This window comes from Tachypleus tridentatus, chromosome 1 (genome assembly GCF_004210375.1).
Source record: "Tachypleus tridentatus isolate NWPU-2018 chromosome 1, ASM421037v1, whole genome shotgun sequence".
Classification (NCBI taxonomy): Eukaryota; Metazoa; Arthropoda; class Merostomata; order Xiphosura; family Limulidae; genus Tachypleus; species Tachypleus tridentatus.
The window spans coordinates 134,838,334-134,855,962 of record NC_134825.1 but is presented as its reverse complement, the minus strand read 5'-3'; the positions used below and the strand labels follow the sequence as shown (position 1 = coordinate 134,855,962).

The 17,629-nt window shown below is 29.7% G+C and overlaps 1 protein-coding gene across 5 annotated transcripts in view; it reads right to left on the bottom strand.

Annotated features, from left to right (window-relative positions):
• The window catches only part of LOC143224833 (uncharacterized), a 146,749-nt gene that overhangs the window by 22,489 nt on the left and 106,631 nt on the right, over positions 1 to 17,629 (bottom strand). For 3 of the 5 annotated variants that reach the window (XM_076453191.1, XM_076453197.1, XM_076453221.1), the window contains exons 20-29: positions 17,332 to 17,516; positions 12,563 to 12,797; positions 11,552 to 11,746; positions 10,576 to 10,838; positions 9,118 to 9,461; positions 8,176 to 8,312; positions 6,447 to 6,611; positions 1,771 to 2,016; positions 864 to 999; positions 48 to 220 (exon numbers count right to left, since the gene is read on the bottom strand). In XM_076453191.1, the coding sequence (XP_076309306.1) occupies positions 48 to 220; positions 864 to 999; positions 1,771 to 2,016; positions 6,447 to 6,611; positions 8,176 to 8,312; positions 9,118 to 9,461; positions 10,576 to 10,838; positions 11,552 to 11,746; positions 12,563 to 12,797; positions 17,332 to 17,516 (2,079 nt within the window). The remainder of the gene's footprint in view (positions 1 to 47; positions 221 to 863; positions 1,000 to 1,770; positions 2,017 to 6,446; positions 6,612 to 8,175; positions 8,313 to 9,117; positions 9,462 to 10,575; positions 10,839 to 11,551; positions 11,747 to 12,562; positions 12,798 to 17,331; positions 17,517 to 17,629) is intronic. The other 2 variants (XM_076453205.1, XM_076453214.1) reach the window with 2 other exon arrangements.

The following is a 17,629-nucleotide window of genomic DNA, read 5'->3' as shown; positions in this document are numbered from 1 at the left end:
ATTTCCAATTACTGTATTTTATGTAAATAAATTAAAGGGTTCTATACCTTAACCAATTTTTCCCAGATTGCAATATGTTTTACACCAACAGAAAAGGCTGTGGTATTACCCTGACTGTGACTTTGTAGCTTCAACAGATCCATCGGTACCAGTGTCAGCAATGTAGTTAAAGTTTGGAATGATGTTATCTTACCATTTGATGTAACGTTTATAACAAAATCTAAAATAAAAATTTGCAAAATAACTTTAAAAATTGAAATACAAATAGGGCAACTTAAAAATATTAATAGCACATTATGAATTTACTTGCTACAAGAATAATATTTGTCTTAAAAAAGTATTTATTACTCCCAAGATTTTATTAAAAAGAAATATTTAATTTTGAGATTAATGGTTAAACTCTGGTAGCTTAAGGATTAATTGTAGTTCAGATGGAAGTAACAACAAATTGTTCCAAATTTCTTTACAGAAAATATTTTAGTTGCTGTAAATAAGGTGTTTGTAGGTCATTTATTTGTTATGAAAGACAAGTTGTGGTTTGGGGTATGAAACCTCGATAGATTAATTTAGTAACAGGTGTCAAAACAATGGTCCAAACTGGGAAAGTATACTTCAGTCATGTCACCTAATATAAAGTTTAAAGCCTTTTCTACAATTTCAACCCTTTGAGAAATACATACACATTCACAACATTAGGGTATAAAGTCATGTTTTATCTAAGCTAGCTTAGATTGAAAACATGTTTAAACATCTCAAAAATATTTCAATTTATACAACAACAGCTAAGAAACATGTAAATAATTAATTTTTACTGATATTATATATAAAAAAATCACTGTATTTTATAAAATATATACATTTACCAGGAAGATAACCTTTAAGCCAGGATGTTATGAACTCTTTTTCATCAACAAGGTTGTTAATAAGAGAAATCCATGGTTGATAAGCAGATCCTGACTTAAGCCAATACTCTTGAATTTCTTCTTTTGATTCACTTACCTGTAATTTAAATGTGCAAATGAATCCTTAATACTTCTACAAAAAACTGCTAATTAATACAGTTTACAAATAAAAACAAAGGATCAAATAACAAGTCTTTCACATTTTAATAGCCAATATAAGAGAATTCCCACTATTATTGCATTATACTTAAAAAATAAAGGCTTTGATAAAAAATTTTATTTATAAATTATGATAAGCATGTCTTTAGATATCTTACAGAAAGAAAGAAGTGTTTTGGTAATAAGGCTAGCTGGAAACACTTCTACTTACACTATAACAGATCAGTGTACACTCAGAAAAAATGCTATTCCCTAGCAAAGGCACTTTCACAGATGAACTGATTGTAATGCACACAATCTTTAAAGTTATGAAAACAATCTGAAGAAAATTTGAAATATTTGGTATATGTACATAATTAAGAACTTTAGTGAAAAAATTAAAATACTCTAGATGGGATCAAATTTCCTATACTCCCAAAATATCCTTGCCAGTGCATGTAACAACCTTATTTTTGAAATAATATGATTTTGAGAGACAATGTTTTTACATTTTTTTTTATTTTTTTTTAATTATTATTATTCATTTCACCATGCTCAAAAATCTTTTGCTAGCCTAAAAATTCCCTGCAAAAATTTGCAGTTTTCCTTTAGGAATATCCCTAACACTCACCACTGCAAATGTACTAGAATGTATGTGTATCAAGGAAAAAAAAAGTAAATATAAACCTAACATACATTATAATTCTGTTAGCATATGTGAAACAGTTACCTTCTTTCCTATGTTCTTAAAACACTGTGCAACAGATGATTTAATGACAGGTACTAATATCTGGTTTAACTTGTGTTCTTCATTTTCTAAAACTTTCACAAGCCAATTCATTAAGTTACTGATACCACTATTTGCCTTTGATGCCAAGTATTTAATGTATTCTCTGTTAACAATCCCATGAAGATAAATTCTCTGTAAGAATGGAGATACGTAACTTAGCTTTAGGAAGTGCTGTTCAACCAAATCCTAAGAAATACACAATAGAAAAAACAATAATTTTAGTAAAAGTCAAAACTAAATACATATATTCATGTTATAAAAACTCCACCTTCTCATTCTTTCTAACAATTGATAAAATAGTTTTAGATTTTCTTACAATAATGCTTTCTCTGTAGAACACAGGCTGTTAGCTTCAGAGATGCCATCCTTATAGTAGACTACAGACAATAACACATTTTAACAGCTGGAGACACGTGGTAGCTTTTGCATTTTTCAAGAAAAAGGAAATATGTTATTTAGAGGGTGCTACAGAATAGAGAACAAGTTGAAAAATTGAGGTCTTAAGCTTAAAGATTTCTGAAAATTATTTAATATTATGCTTTGTACTAATTTGGGTTAAATAACACAAGAATAATCAGATATAGTAAGATTTGTAAATAAAAGTTGTGTGTGTAAATTTTACTAAAATATACTTGGTATGTGTAATGGTACTTTAAGCTCAGGCACATTTCAACACACTAGTAACTCACAAAACAGGTTAAATACATTGCTTTATTAAATAAATACAATTTAAAAACTAGTTTATTGTCTCTGTTTTAAGTATCAACTTGTGTACCTGAATTTAGATTCATTAGTTTAAATCAAACCGATAAGTTATAGGTACAATATAATATAAACCAGGTTAGACACATTGTTTTATTAGCATTATGTATATATCAAAGAGTAGTTATTGTTACTACTAATAAAGTTTTATTTCTAAGTTCTATATAATAAAAAATAAATTTTATTACTTCAGTCTCAAACATTAGAGTTAACAGTAACAGTGTTGATAACATGCTACTATCATTTGGTATTAAGTATTTATTTCCATGCTATAAAACAAGTGTAGGAGTTAAGCATTTATGGTATATTAGGTGTAGTGGGTTTTATTTGGGAACTTGGGACAAGCATGTACTTTTGAGGAAATTAGTACTGAAGACGTACAATTTGTATGTAAGGTTTGTAGGTTGATGGATATGTCAATTAAAGTAGAGGTAATAGATACAGAGAAGTATAGACTGTGGAAAATGGCAATAGGATTTCAGGAGGAGCTTAAGTATTTACATGCAAGGGATACATCAAATAACAACTTTCAGAAATTCAGAAAGATTGCAACTGAAGTGAAAAAGTAGTGAATTTAAATGTAATTTTCCTACTCTCTTGAGCAACAACTGTCAGGTTAGTCTTTGTGATAAAGAAGGAAAAAAAAAACTATGCTACCAAGTGGGACAGATGGAGGATATAGCTCACAGAGCAGAGAATATGTAATAAAGGGGCTAGCAGAGATGCAGTTTTTGTGCTGCACGTAGGGGCTAATGATACCAGGAAAGGTAAGTTATAGGAGATAAGTAATAATTATAAGGGGTTGGTAATGACATTTAAAGATCATAACTTAATTTAGTCAGGGATACTGCCAGGAATTAACTGTGAGGATGAAGTTAAAAGTAGGTTTCTAGGGTTAAATGCTGGTGTTTAGGCTAGTATGTAAGGATGAGAGGTTGGATGGTTAGACTTGTGGGATCACTTCAATGGATGAACGTTTTTGTTTTGTTTTTTGTAATGGATGGCTAACATTTAAATAAGATTAAAGCAAATTTTGTTTGATGCAGCTATTAACTCAGCTGTAAGGAAAATTTTAAACTAAGACTACATAGTGGTTAGGGCCAGGAAAAACTAAATGTAAAAGGAAAAAGAGCCACAAAAAATTTAGCATAGGAAATAAGTATAGAAGTAGTTATAAGAGTAGGCTTAATCTATACCATTGTAACACAAGAAGAAATAAAATAGATGAAATACATGGTTATAGGTAATTTAATAGGGATATAGATAGTACTAAAGAGTTAAATCCTGTTGAAAGTTCAGGAAATTTGTTACAGACCATCAAATGATACTGATGAAATTAGCAAAAAAACTTTACAATGAGATTAAAATTTCAGTTGTTAATGAAGTCAATTATTGATGATTTTACTTTCAGGCATACAGACTGGGACTTGTTAGAGTGAAATAATGAGAGAGTTTTTTTTTTTAAACTGTTCAAGATGGCTTTTTACACAAATCAGACAAGGAGTCTACTAGAAATATGAATTGGGCAGCTGAATCACTTGGAGGCATGGAATAGATGTGGAAAATTTCTAAACATTCAAGTTAAATATATTTCTTATAGAAAGAAAAGGGTAGTTGCAAGTAAGAAAACCAGGTTGACTCACAAAGAATGTAAGAGATACAATGAAAGAAAAGAATCATAAATTTAAGAAATTGAAATAGACTAGTATTACAGTTGGTCAAACAAGAAATTAGGACATCAGTAAGTATGTGCGAGAAAAAGTTGGCTGAAAATGTATTAATTAATAGTCAGGATTTCTTTAAATACATTAAGAGTAAACAAAGTGTAGAATGAGGGAAGAACCCTTGAAGGATGTTCAAGAAAGGTTCATATCTGATGATTACAAGTCACTGAATTATTAAATTTTGCATTTTCTTTAGTTTTTACAAAGATTTAAAAAAGTATTGCACATCTTGAACAGTTGACAGATGGAAACAAGATGACATTTATTCTGAGCTGCTTAAGAAAAAACTGGAAAGTTTAAAGAACAATGAAGCTCTTAGAACAGATATAGTATTTCCTAAAGGATTTTGAAGGAGGTTAAAGAATGGATATGTGAACCACTTGCTACTGTTGTTTTTTTTTTTGTCAATTCTTATATAGTGGATGAAAGAAAGCATAGGGTTGTTACAATGTAGTTCAGTGAAACTTGATTAATGAGTGGAGCACTTCAGGACTCAGTCTCAGAATCTTTTGCTTATTTTTGATTTCCATCAATAACACAGATCAAATAATGATCAATAAATTACTTAAATTTGCAGATGATATTAAGGTCTCTTGGATGTTGCTAGCTGTGAAGATGATGTTGCTTATTATTTGCAAAATGATTTGGATAATTTAGCAAGTTAGGCAAATAAATGGCAAACAAGTTTTAATTGTAATAAATACATGGTAATGCATGTGGGTTATCACAATTTGAATTATAATTAGGATAGGAATAACATTAACAGCATCATGAAAGAAAGTTTATGATTGTAAAGAAAATCAACAGTGTTGATGCATCATCTTTTTTTCATATTTAACAGTGGGAATAGTAGGAATAGAAACCCAAACTATAAATTCTGGCAGAATAAAAGTCATCTCCAGTTAACCCTTTTTCTAGGGGCTTGGTATAATATACACAAGTTCACCTACACATTTGCCCATGTTAAGTATTTGCATTACAACTTTTGATAAAGCAAGTTACCTTCACAAAATTTAGTAGACTTAGCAAAAGAGTAAAGTATTTTGTATACAAACAAAATCAGATTTTTTAATGAAATATTTTTGCTACAGGTTTGTTTATAAAAATAGTTTGTTTTTTTGTTGCTAGCCCGAGTTCTAAGTGACTGCATGTCACAATTATAACAATTGTATACATGTATAAATGTATACATATAAATTTATATTGAAGTAAATGTATACAAGGGACCATTTCCATAAATGGAAAGAGATGAATTGGGCTACTGTGTTTGATTCAATACATAACCCATATCTCAGTAAAAATGAAAGATATAAAGTTCTTATTTTATATTCTAACTTGATAATATTAATGATTTGAATTCCTAATTTGTATGAAACTAGACTTAGTATTTTGAAATCACAAACATCTAATTTTAAACAATGCTACATTCAGCACATCTCATGACTCACTAAAATCTATGTTTAGATGTGTTGTTTAATATTTACTATTAAATTAAGGAATTAACTCATAATAAAGTTTGGATTACAATATACAATTTGATTCCAAACTTATTGACATAAATTCATAAAATAGTAGTTTAATAAAATTTTGAATGCAAGTCAACAAATGCAATGGCATGGCCTAGGACCCATGAGCCATAGCAGAAGAGTTAAAACAGTTATTTTTCTACTTGGTTGAACTTTGAAATGGGTTGCATTTATATATTATCAGTTAAGAAAAAGCTTGATAAGTATATGAATGATAAAGGATGGCTTTAAGATTTTTAAATTTATTTATTAATAGTTTTAACTTAGTCTAGAAGATGGAACAGTTGAGGGGAACCAATAGGTCCCATGTTTACCCAAACATTTATGTTAATACCTGAAAACTTGACAACTGGTTTGTTAAGGGTTCATCACAAAAGTGGCTATGTATCAAATACGAATATACACTTGAGATATTAAAGTTTACAGAACTATGCAATTTACAATACAATGGATATTTGTTCCTCTGGACTTAAAAATGTCAGTTTTAATTAACATTTATTTAATTTTTAAAGATTTTTCAAATTAAGTGTTTCGTATAAATGAATATCAAAGAAAAGGGGTAATGTATATTTTCTTAACATTTTAAAATTACTAATTTACCTACCTCTGTTTTGCAGACTTTACCAAAATATATTAGATAATTATCATTCTGGTTTGACTTCATAGAAACACAAAACAATTGTTCCACTGTCTCTTTATCACTTATGAAGAAGTTCCATCCAAGCTGATTTCTTGAGAAGTTCCATATCATGCTGGGTAATATACTAGTCTAAATAAAATACAAGAAATTAAAGAGAACCTAACACTTAGTACCTTTAAATATAATACTATATATATTACATTAATAGAATAAACATATTAACAGGATGTACACAGCAATATTATTAAAAGCACAATAGTTATAACTGAATCAAACATTAAAATAGCAGCAACTGTATTGTTAAAATTGTTCATTTTAACACACAACCTCAAACAAAAATATAAACACTCATCATTGATACCAACTTTTTATTTATAGTTTATTTCTAAGGTTACAGAACAGAATAAACCATTCTTTCTATAGTTACATTTCCCAATGACAGAACACAAAATAACAGTTGGTTAACTCCAAAAAATCAAATATTATAAACAAATGCTTTTACAAATGCTCAGTTATGCTGATCTGCTGGATATAGACACAACTAAATGACTAACACTTACTTAATAAATGTATATTAATTTATAACAGTTAACTGCTTTTGTTATTTTTCTTGACAGCTTCCAGCATCTCAACCACTGGAAGAAGTTAAACACTATAAAGTGTCATGTTATTTATTCTGTATTCTTTATCTCTAAAATATTATCATTGCCTTACAAATAAGGCCTACTATTTTTAATGTTACAGAGTCGTTGTGTAAAAATTCTTAATTGGTGGATAAATGTTAATTAATTAGCATTAGTTTGGTTTTTAAACATATATTACTTATATAGCCTTAAAACAAAGAAAAATAAATGTTTATTACAATCAAATATCTTTTGTTCTTTGTACAGTTGAAACAGATAACAATTTATTATTATTGTTATTAAAATAACTAAATTCTTTTTCACAATAAAAGATATTACCAATAAAAGTCAAACAACACTTACTTTACAATAATGTGAAAAATAAAATCTTATTAGATTGCAAAAAAAAAAAAAAAGACATTTATCCTCAATAAACCTCCACAAAGTGTTACAACAGGTTCATTTTACCAATAAATAAAGAAAGATATTACTCTCCAACACATATGGACAATTATTTTCTTAACACATGTTATAGAACTATGTATGTAGTATGCTTTCTACTTCCTGACCTACAATACAGTGAAAAGACTCAAGAGTGCCAAGCTTCTTTAAAGTGCCCATCTACTTTTGTTCACAATAGCATTTAATTTTGCTGTACAGTTTTTAATAAAAATGTGGTGATTAAAGAATTACTTCAAGAATGATGAAATAATCAAAGAGTGGGTGTATTTTGGAGGTGCAGAAAAATTCGTTCCCATTAAATTCTATCATCTTTGTTAATCATTCAACAATGGTTCCTGTCATTTTTGACAGGCCTTTATACATTATATTGTTAGTTATTTAGACATCTATTCATTATATTAGTATAAAGTAATTGGTCATTCAAGTAATTACATTAACTAATGTGTAATATGAATACTTTTTATCCTATTTGAGTTCTGAATAATCAAAAACAGTATAAAACACTGAATACTATGTATTATTTGCACATGCACATAACATTTTGTTCTTAAGAAATATCAAAACATTTGTGGGAGAGGAGGGGAAATAACATATGATACATATTTTACCTCACTTGTAAAAATAGCGTTTTTCTCGTGAAACAGATGATCTTTATCTTGATTCCACCTTGCAGTTACATTGATTGAGAGAAGAGGATGAGAAAAATTCATTGATTCACCTCCAGGGTAATCAAAGTCAAATACTTCTATAATGTATGAAAACAAATTTAAGACTTCAGTTCAATTCTATTCTTAAAATTAAAAAAACAGGTAGAAATCTGATGCTTAAAACATTTCAATATTTTGATAATAATTTATTATTATTGTTATTAAAAGAACTAAAAAATTCTTTTTCACAATAAAAGGTATTACCAGTAAGAGTCAAACAACACTTACTTTCCAATAATGTGAAAAATAAAATCTTATTAGATTGAAAAAAGACATTTCTCCTCAATTAACCTCTATAAAGTGTTACAACAGGTTCATTTTACCAACAAATAAAGATATTACCCTCCAAAATATATGGACAATTTTTTCTTAACACATGTTACAGAACTATTTTATGATTAGTTGTTTTAATTATTCTTGTAAGTTTGAATTAGTTTTTATTTGATACAGCAAGATATATATAACTGAAATACTATATAATCTATTATAATATGGTAGTTTCTAATTTATTTCTGTGCAAGTATTAGTCTAAAAACTTGTTAATATAACGTTTTATGACTGACATATAGTTTTTCTATTATAAACACTTTATTTTTAAACATGTAACTCCTTTTTATCACCTCAAAATTTTGATAAATGATTAGCCATCAACTTCCAAAAAATATATACCTCACAGAATCACCTGGGTAACAAAATGTTATCAGCAAGAATCAATGAATAACACTCCTTTCCCTACTTGTCATAAAGTAAGATATTTAAGCTTTATGTCGACTCATTTTGAAAAGTAATTAATAGTTAATTATCATTATAAGCATAGTAATAATTTTTACAGTTATCACTTACGCTGTAACTGAGAGTTCAACATATCCCACACTTCTGAGGCTGTGTTTATACTAATGAACATAAGAGAACCACTTGAAGAATTTGATTTACACTGCCTAAGAATACTGGATGAAAAATTTACAGCTGATGACAAGAAATTGTGTTGAAGTTCAAAAGCTGCACATTTTGACCTTGTTTGATCAAATTCTAGATCATAAACAGTTCCTCTTCCAGTAGATATCTGATTCACAGTAGATTTGTGTGTGAAGATCACTTGGTGATAACTTGGAAGTACACCATAATGGGAATGAGACTTTACAATGATATCAGCAGGAAAGATCAGAAGCTCGCTATCTTCATAGAAGCTGTAAAGAACAAAATCTTATTTTCAGATGTTATAGTGTTTAAGCACAAAGTTTGATAACCATTAGTTTAAAACCTTTCATGATGTAAACAAAATGTAGTTTTGAGATGTAGTAATTAAACAAACAATAAAAACCTATAACCTGAGCATTTTTGAAAGGTGGGTCTTTCTTCTTCAGGGATAAGAACCCTGAAATATGTGGAAAAGTACTGTTTTAGCTAGAAGGTTAAACTAAGCAAAACATGGCACAATTCCACACTTTCTAATGAGCTACACACACAACAATTAAGAACATTCAAATTTAGAGTTGAAAAATCTTATTTGAATTAGAATCTTCAATCTGAATAGCATTTTAAGTAAATGAGCTAGAGAGTCAAGTCACAGACCTCAAATTCCTCAAGTACAATTGTCCTTAAATGATGCATTGGCCTACGGGAGGCAGTCAGTCAACAACAATGGATGCTATTAACAATCTGCAGTTCTTAAAACTGAATAACAATATTGACTATCTTATATTTATTTTTCTAATAGGGTGGTTGACCTTTGTAATGGGCTGCCTTCAGATATGGTAGATACAGTTACTTTAAAAGAAAGCTGGATAAACAATTGAATGAAAAGAGATGACTTTCAGTATTTATTTTAAGAGTTTAATTAGTGAATAAGATGGCATAGGTGGCCCAATAGATCTCTTGTTGTTCTTAAATAATATGTATGTAACTGTAATAATGTATCTACATCTCAAAGTGTTCAGCAAAAACAGATCTTGAATTCCGGACTCTCTGACCAGCAGTCGAACATTCTAATCACTGAACCACAAACAATCCACATTTTATAAATTGTATTACAATTCAATAAAATTGTACTAGTAAAAACAATATTTTATGTTGTCTCTTCAATCTCATTTCTGAAGAAATTAGAGCTTAAACATTATATTAATTTCCACAGAGAAGTTTTTTATATCTGAACAATGTATGATATACATGTATAAAGCATTGCAATATTCAATGTACAAAAAGGTTTTAAATGCTGAAACATCACCACAAAATGACATGCACTAATAAAGCATATTTGTAAAATTATTATAATTTCCTGCCAGCAATATTTCTTCACCATACCTTCTAAAATAAGAATTAGAGGTAGATTCAAATTTCTTATAAACTCCTTGAAACTGTACAACTTCATTATCAGGCAAGGAAAAGGTACAACTGACTGATGTTGAATGGCCTCTTACATAGGCATTATCAAAGGTTAATTTTGTAGTATTGGTCAGATGGTCAATTGCATACTTCAAGTCCTTGAAATTAGCATTCCTAGTAACATGGAGCTTAATCCTATATTTACATCTCGCAGGTTGTTCTGCTTGGCTGCTTTCTTCTTCCTAAAACAAGGTGATGCATGTTGCTTCTTCACTTTATATATATATATATATATATATATAATATACATAAATGACTAAAATTAACTTTATTTTATTTTTTACATAATGTATAGATTCATTTTATTCGTCTGTCTTTTAAGTATGACAAGTTTTGTTCTTCTTTAACTTTTGTCAAAAAGCAATTTTTATTTTAGACTTGTGAGTTAAGATGATCCTATATGGAAACTAACACGGCTCATCATAATTGAAAGCCTTTACTATACTGATTAGGTTAACAATCAAGCCAAGATCAATTATTGTAGGTCCTATGATATAATTAGATTTTAGGTATGTATATATAAAAAAGGCAAAAAATAATGCTAAATATTTTCCAAAATCAGTTTTTTCAAAGGACAGGACATTATTCATTAAGTAGAACAGAGCGTACTACAAATAATTTACAGCACAGATGCAACACTTAACATTGATTGAAGCATATTTTCTTGCCAAGATAAAATGTCATATTCAAACTTTATTTTGATTCAATTGATGTTTTAACATTCAAAGTAAACACATTTATAAGTTATATATATAAAAAATACTTTAAGTATAAGTGATTAAAAACATATTTGTTGATGGATCCAATTTATTTTATACTTGTATACTGAAAATTTTAAGTCATAAGAAAACTTAATATTTCTGGCAATACATAAAAACAGTTTTTAACTTTTTACCAATATCTTCTTTACAGATGTAACACCTGTTACTTTACAGAGATTCCAAAAGTTCTGTTTCAATGTTCCATTATTGTTTTCTGAACTAGTTGTTGTAAGGATCCAGGAAAATTCAGGGAAATACACAATGTATAAGCTGACATTCTCTGAAGTACCGAGTAATTTCTTTGGCAAGTACAAAATTTCTGCCACTATCTACCAAAAGATTAGGTATAATATTAGTGGATATGACCAGACCAGTAAAATGTAAGGCAAATCTAATGCACATGTCACATTTGCATACATAAAACACAAAGTGACAGAAGATGAATACGTATTCTACCTACATATTTGAATAACCAACAACATTTTTTTAGTGAATTTAGACAGTCTTAACCGGTTGTAGCTGGCTTATCTGCCACAAGTCACAAACATGCAAGATTTGTAAATTCAGTAAACTGGCAAGGTTAAGTGACATACAAAATGTTAAGAAGGTATACCACTCAATTAATCAAAAATGTATTCTGTGTTTCTGCTATCAATTTTTAATTATTTTTTAAGTAAACATTACACAGTTAAATTCTAAATACTGAAGAAAGTAAGTTAACTAAACCCCATTTTGAATAAGATTCATAAAGATCTGCACCAAATTTTGTCACCTAGAATGACTTGCCATAAAATCAATTGAATTTGAAACAAACTGCTTCATAACTTATAGTTGTAAACATATAAATTAATTCAAATTGAAGTAATTTTCAGAGTTATAGCAAGATAAACAAAACAGTACCACAGATTGAGAACCTAAAATATTCCAAAATCTCTTGCACATTTGAAAAACATATGGTTAGATGAACCCACTACCCCTTTACAAAAAAATTAAACAATATTTCACAATAATGGCTAGAATCAATACACTGTAGCATGCTTACAATAAAGATCAATATAAATTAACATTAATAGTAAAAACTTTACCTAAACCCAATTCACTCAAGTACAGGACTGACTGACCCTAATCTAATTCCAACAACTTACTCTTGAGTCTCCCAACAGTCTTTTCACATGAATAATCTTCATAGATAAAGAGTTCTTTTCAACACTGCTAGATGTAACACAAATTTTAAAGTCTGAATTTGGAGTTGTAAGTATGTAGAATGATTTTTTCTCTTCCCAGTAAGCTCTTAACTTTACCCAAATCTTGTTTTTTTCATCCCAGAATTCTAAAGGGAAGATCTTCACCAACCATTTCAAGTTATCTGAATGGTCTAAACTACAGAAAAAAAGGAAATTAAAATTTTTCAATATAACTCCTAATGTGGATAGAGCAAGGCTTTTGAAATGTAAAATAAAAGTATTAATGCTAAGAAAAATCAAGAAAGCTAATATACCAAAACAATGTAATTTCTTAAGATGTATTATCTAACATGCACTGTGGCATTTTTTAAAATATTAATATGCCATATGATAAAAATAAGAAAGTTGTTCTAAATAGTTAAATACTAGTTATGCAAAAGTTTTACTAACAAATAAACCGAAAGACTGCAAAATGGGAGATTTGAAAGGAAACACTTGTAGAAAATTAAAATAAACACCAGCAGAAAGATAAAATTCAAATGTACAAACAAAAAATAAGAAACTTATTTTGAACAAAATGTTATTACTTTTAATTGCAATATTTTAGCATAAACTTTAGGAACTGGTTTGCTTTTACCATCAATCCTTTTAAGTGACTGACTGATACATTCTTAAATAAAAGCATATTCACAATACAAAATAGGATGTATTATGTTAATACCACCTTTGTCAGAATTGATTCATAGTACAGTATTTCATTATTCTAGATAACCTAAATCAGCAATCATCGTTCTCACACTTACAGGGAGGTTAACTCCTAACTAATAGTGATTTGTACAAATTCTTGAACCACTCCTTCATTTTGATATAATCCACACCTCAAGCAATAGGTGATACAGAAGCTTTTCGAGATTAATGAAACCTCTGTTGAATGACCACTGTGATATGGTAAGTTTCCCTAATATGGTTATTAATACAAGTTAGGATCAATTATATGCTATTTCTAAAGATACCAACTAAAGATACTTGCAAAAAAATTCTGAAGACTTCATATGAATAAAGACATGTTAAGTTTAATTTATGGAAGAGTAAAACATGATTTTTTTTTTCAACTGCCCCATCCTCCATTTTTAGATCTGAGCTGTAAAAAAATAAAACTGAAAACAGAGTTAAGAAGTCTAACTCAGCCACAGTTTTCACAACCTTTTCTTCAAGAATGAATGAAAGAATCATGACTCATATACATAGATACCAACTATTTCAAATGACTGAGTGTAATGATTGTAGACAGAGCCCTTTCACAATCTGGTGAACGAGGCCTCTTTTTTCCATCTTGTGAATGATTGCATTGATGTTTCTATGCCACTTAGAAAATGAGAAATACCCATCTATGCAAGCACTGATTGGCTGACAAGCACTGATGACGTAACTATGGATTCCCCCATGTACCCAGTATGGAGAAGCACTGCATTCAAGCTATTGGTAGACGTCAGAGATACAAATATTTTTTTATTATTTAAAGCACAAACATGATTATCACAAGTAGCCATTTGGACTATGTCTTTTATTTATTATCAAAATTTATTTGTATCTCACTAGAATTTTTCTTTTCACCCCTTTCAAGCCCTGGGGGAACAATTTATCACTTTATTGTATAGGCCTATATAATAATTTGGGTGTTGCAACAAGTCGTAATATTTGTCTGTATGAACATATAGTTGTAATGTATACACCAAAATCATAATGAGTACGTTCAAATGGTAATGGTTGGCATCTCTGCATATAGAACACAAAGAGAAAAATCTTTATTGACAAAAAACCTTCAACACCACTATTCTCAGCTCATGAAGTGTTGGTTCTAGTCCATCAGGAGTTGACCACCTTAATGCTACAAGCAGAACATTCTGATGTTTGTCCTAGAAATATTGTTTTTATAATGACCTTTTAGTTTAGGACTTGGACAGCCTTCCCCAACTCCCTCTCCTAAATATCTCTTTTAGTAGTGTGTTGTTTTTGAGGGACTTGCCCAGAGTATTGTTCCCTTTGGTGAACTTCAGGTTACCTGTTATTCAGGTAGGTTGCATTCTGTACTTATCTTTAATTTCCTATGTTCCACCTATGCCCTTCTAGAATCTTCTGATCCCACCACCTCCTTTGTCATGTTAGAGCTCTCTGTTGGTACATGACATGTACTCCTCCCTTCCATGGTTTCAGAGTCTGTTCATTTCTTCTGTGAAACCTTCACCTCTCCTATGACTTTTTACCATCTTCCATCTGAGTTGAATTCACCAGTTCATTTGCTTAGTATTTTCTATCCTTTCTCCAGATAATTGTTGCCTTTTCACATTATCTTCTCAGCAGTTCTATCATCTTACCATATCCTTGGCTGGAGATTTCTATCTACCCTTGGGTACATCATCAATGCTGTTATTGTTTATCTGTGGTGGTAAGTGTTCCATTTTACGTGTTCTTTGTAGGATCCTTTATCACATATTTAGATCCTATACTATATTGCCTGAACAGGTATACTATTGTTTACTACTGGTAGCAGTTTATTATTTCAATAATATAATTTCTTGAACAATAAACTTAACTACTTAACATGTAAAATACATGCTGGAGAAACACTCTATATACTCAATTAGAATTTATCACTTAAAACAACTGAAGCATTGTATTGTTAACTTTAGTATTTGTGTCTTACTGAAATTTTCCTGAAGCTCTAAAGTGAAATTTTGAGTGTCCAACTTGAAAAAAAACAACACAAAACGTTTGGTGTTATAAGGTCATTCACCAAAAGTGAAGTTGCTTGATTTGGTTTGTTTTGAATTTTATACAAAGCTACTCGAGGACTATTTGCAGTAGCAATCCCTAATTTAGCAGTGTAAGACTAGAGGGAAGGCAACTAGTCATCACCACCCACTGCCAAATCTTGGGAAAATCTTTTACTAACAAATAGTGGGATTGACATTATAATGACCTCACAGCATGTTTGGTGTGGCAGGGATTCAAACCTGCAACCCTCAGATTATGAGTCAAGTGCCTTAACCACCTAGCCATGCAGGGCCCAGTGAAGTTGCTAATTTTCCACATTAATCATACCATCCTGGGATGATAAAACCTACTACATGAGATAAAGACAAAAAAAGTAATGTGAAGACTGCACACAGTTCTTAGTTTTTTTTTAAGTGAAGTAATGAAGTTGTGCTTTAACACAGAATGAGAAATTAATGACATTAACCTGCCAAACCATTATCCACCAACACTAGCCATATTAAGTAATCTGGATGTTCATAAAGCAAGTATTGCAAAATCCTTTCATCTTATTGGTAGATTAGAATCTCAAGCTATAATCAACTGCCAATATTCTAGGGTCTTATCTGACAAACTCAAGTGTTCTAACTATGTTTAACTAACTACAGTATCCTGTCAACCTTTAAAAATACTTAACAAAAACATTCCATATATATTTTATCACTCAACAGTTGAGAAATTAAAAATGTCACTTCTTTTCAGTGGTCAATTTGTCATCTAATTAAAAATGTCTTCTTTTCAGTGGTCAATTTGTCATCTAAATGTTGTATCCTAACTACTGTTTAAAACAGCCATAATGACTAGCAGATCAACTTCAATGAGTTGTCAATCATCAAGACAGTCATCCTATTTCTCCATGTAGAATTTAATCATCTGATTACTTATGGACTTTGTACTGGATTTGTTGAGAAGAACATTGTGTTCTCTGATATCAAGAGGAGGTAGATGCTGGTAGTACATATTTCACTCACTCATCTTTGATTCCCTGAACAATTATTTCCTAAGAAGCTCTGCAGAAGATAAAGCTTGTTTAAAACATGTTGACTTATTGACACTTTTGTTCATCATAAGACCAATTTGTTAAATAACTAAATTTTTCAAACTCATAAAATGCTTAAGCTATCACTCAACAATGACAATGCCATAAAATTCAATTTAGTACATTGTAAAAATTTACTTCACTTAAAGTGTTAAAGTGCAAAGACACAGAAATTCACAAAATCATTTATTTTTAACAAACATTTTCAATGATTAAGCAGTAAAACTTAAAGAGGCAAATATATATGTTGTATTATACATAACTTTTCAATTTACTGATAAAAAATAACTTTTGACTTGTATTTAATACAGATATCACTCATCGTGAAACTACATTTCAGTTTTCTCCAATGTTGCAAACATGATGTCATTGTGATGTACAAAATCCAATCTGTTATTGTGAAAACAATTTTGTACATCAGAGATTTGCTTATTGTGAATGGCAATTATTTTTTGCAATAAAGAAAACTATTTATTACTGACTATGTCTCTAAGGATTGATGTTTCAAATGTTTCATTACTGGATGCATTCACAACAATAACTAGCATGACTGGAGCAAAAACCTCTAAATATAAACATGTCCTCATCCAATCCATACGAAGCAACAGACAGAGACCATATTTTCAATTTTATGTTAAATGGTACAATGAATTATGAATGCTACTCAAGTAATAGAGTGGTGCAGGAAGAATATGTAAAAAAGCAGATACATACAATATAAAAGACTGCCCAGGCAAATATAAGACTCTTAAATGACCAGCAATATATAAAATTATCTCTAACACCATGAACAAAGCACAAAATAAAATTTTGAAAAACTTACCTAAATAAAGCTATACATTTTTGAAGTTTTCAAAAGTCAAATTCATATACATACCTTTCATATGAAAAAACAATTTCTGCAGTTTTATTTCTGTGCTGTAATGTGTTCATTTTTTCCAATGAATAGATACTATGTGGGGTTTGAAACTTCACTTTTTTATGTGTTAAGTCAGTCAAGACATGAATTGTGTGTCTGGTTTCATCTCTATACATGATGTCTCTTTTCTGGCTTTTCTCACTCTGTCTAAACACAAACAAGATTTTGAGTACATGTATATCAAAATATCTTAAGCAGGCATTCATCAAGTTACTTTTTTTATGCTACTCTTATTACCAAAACACTCGCAAAACAT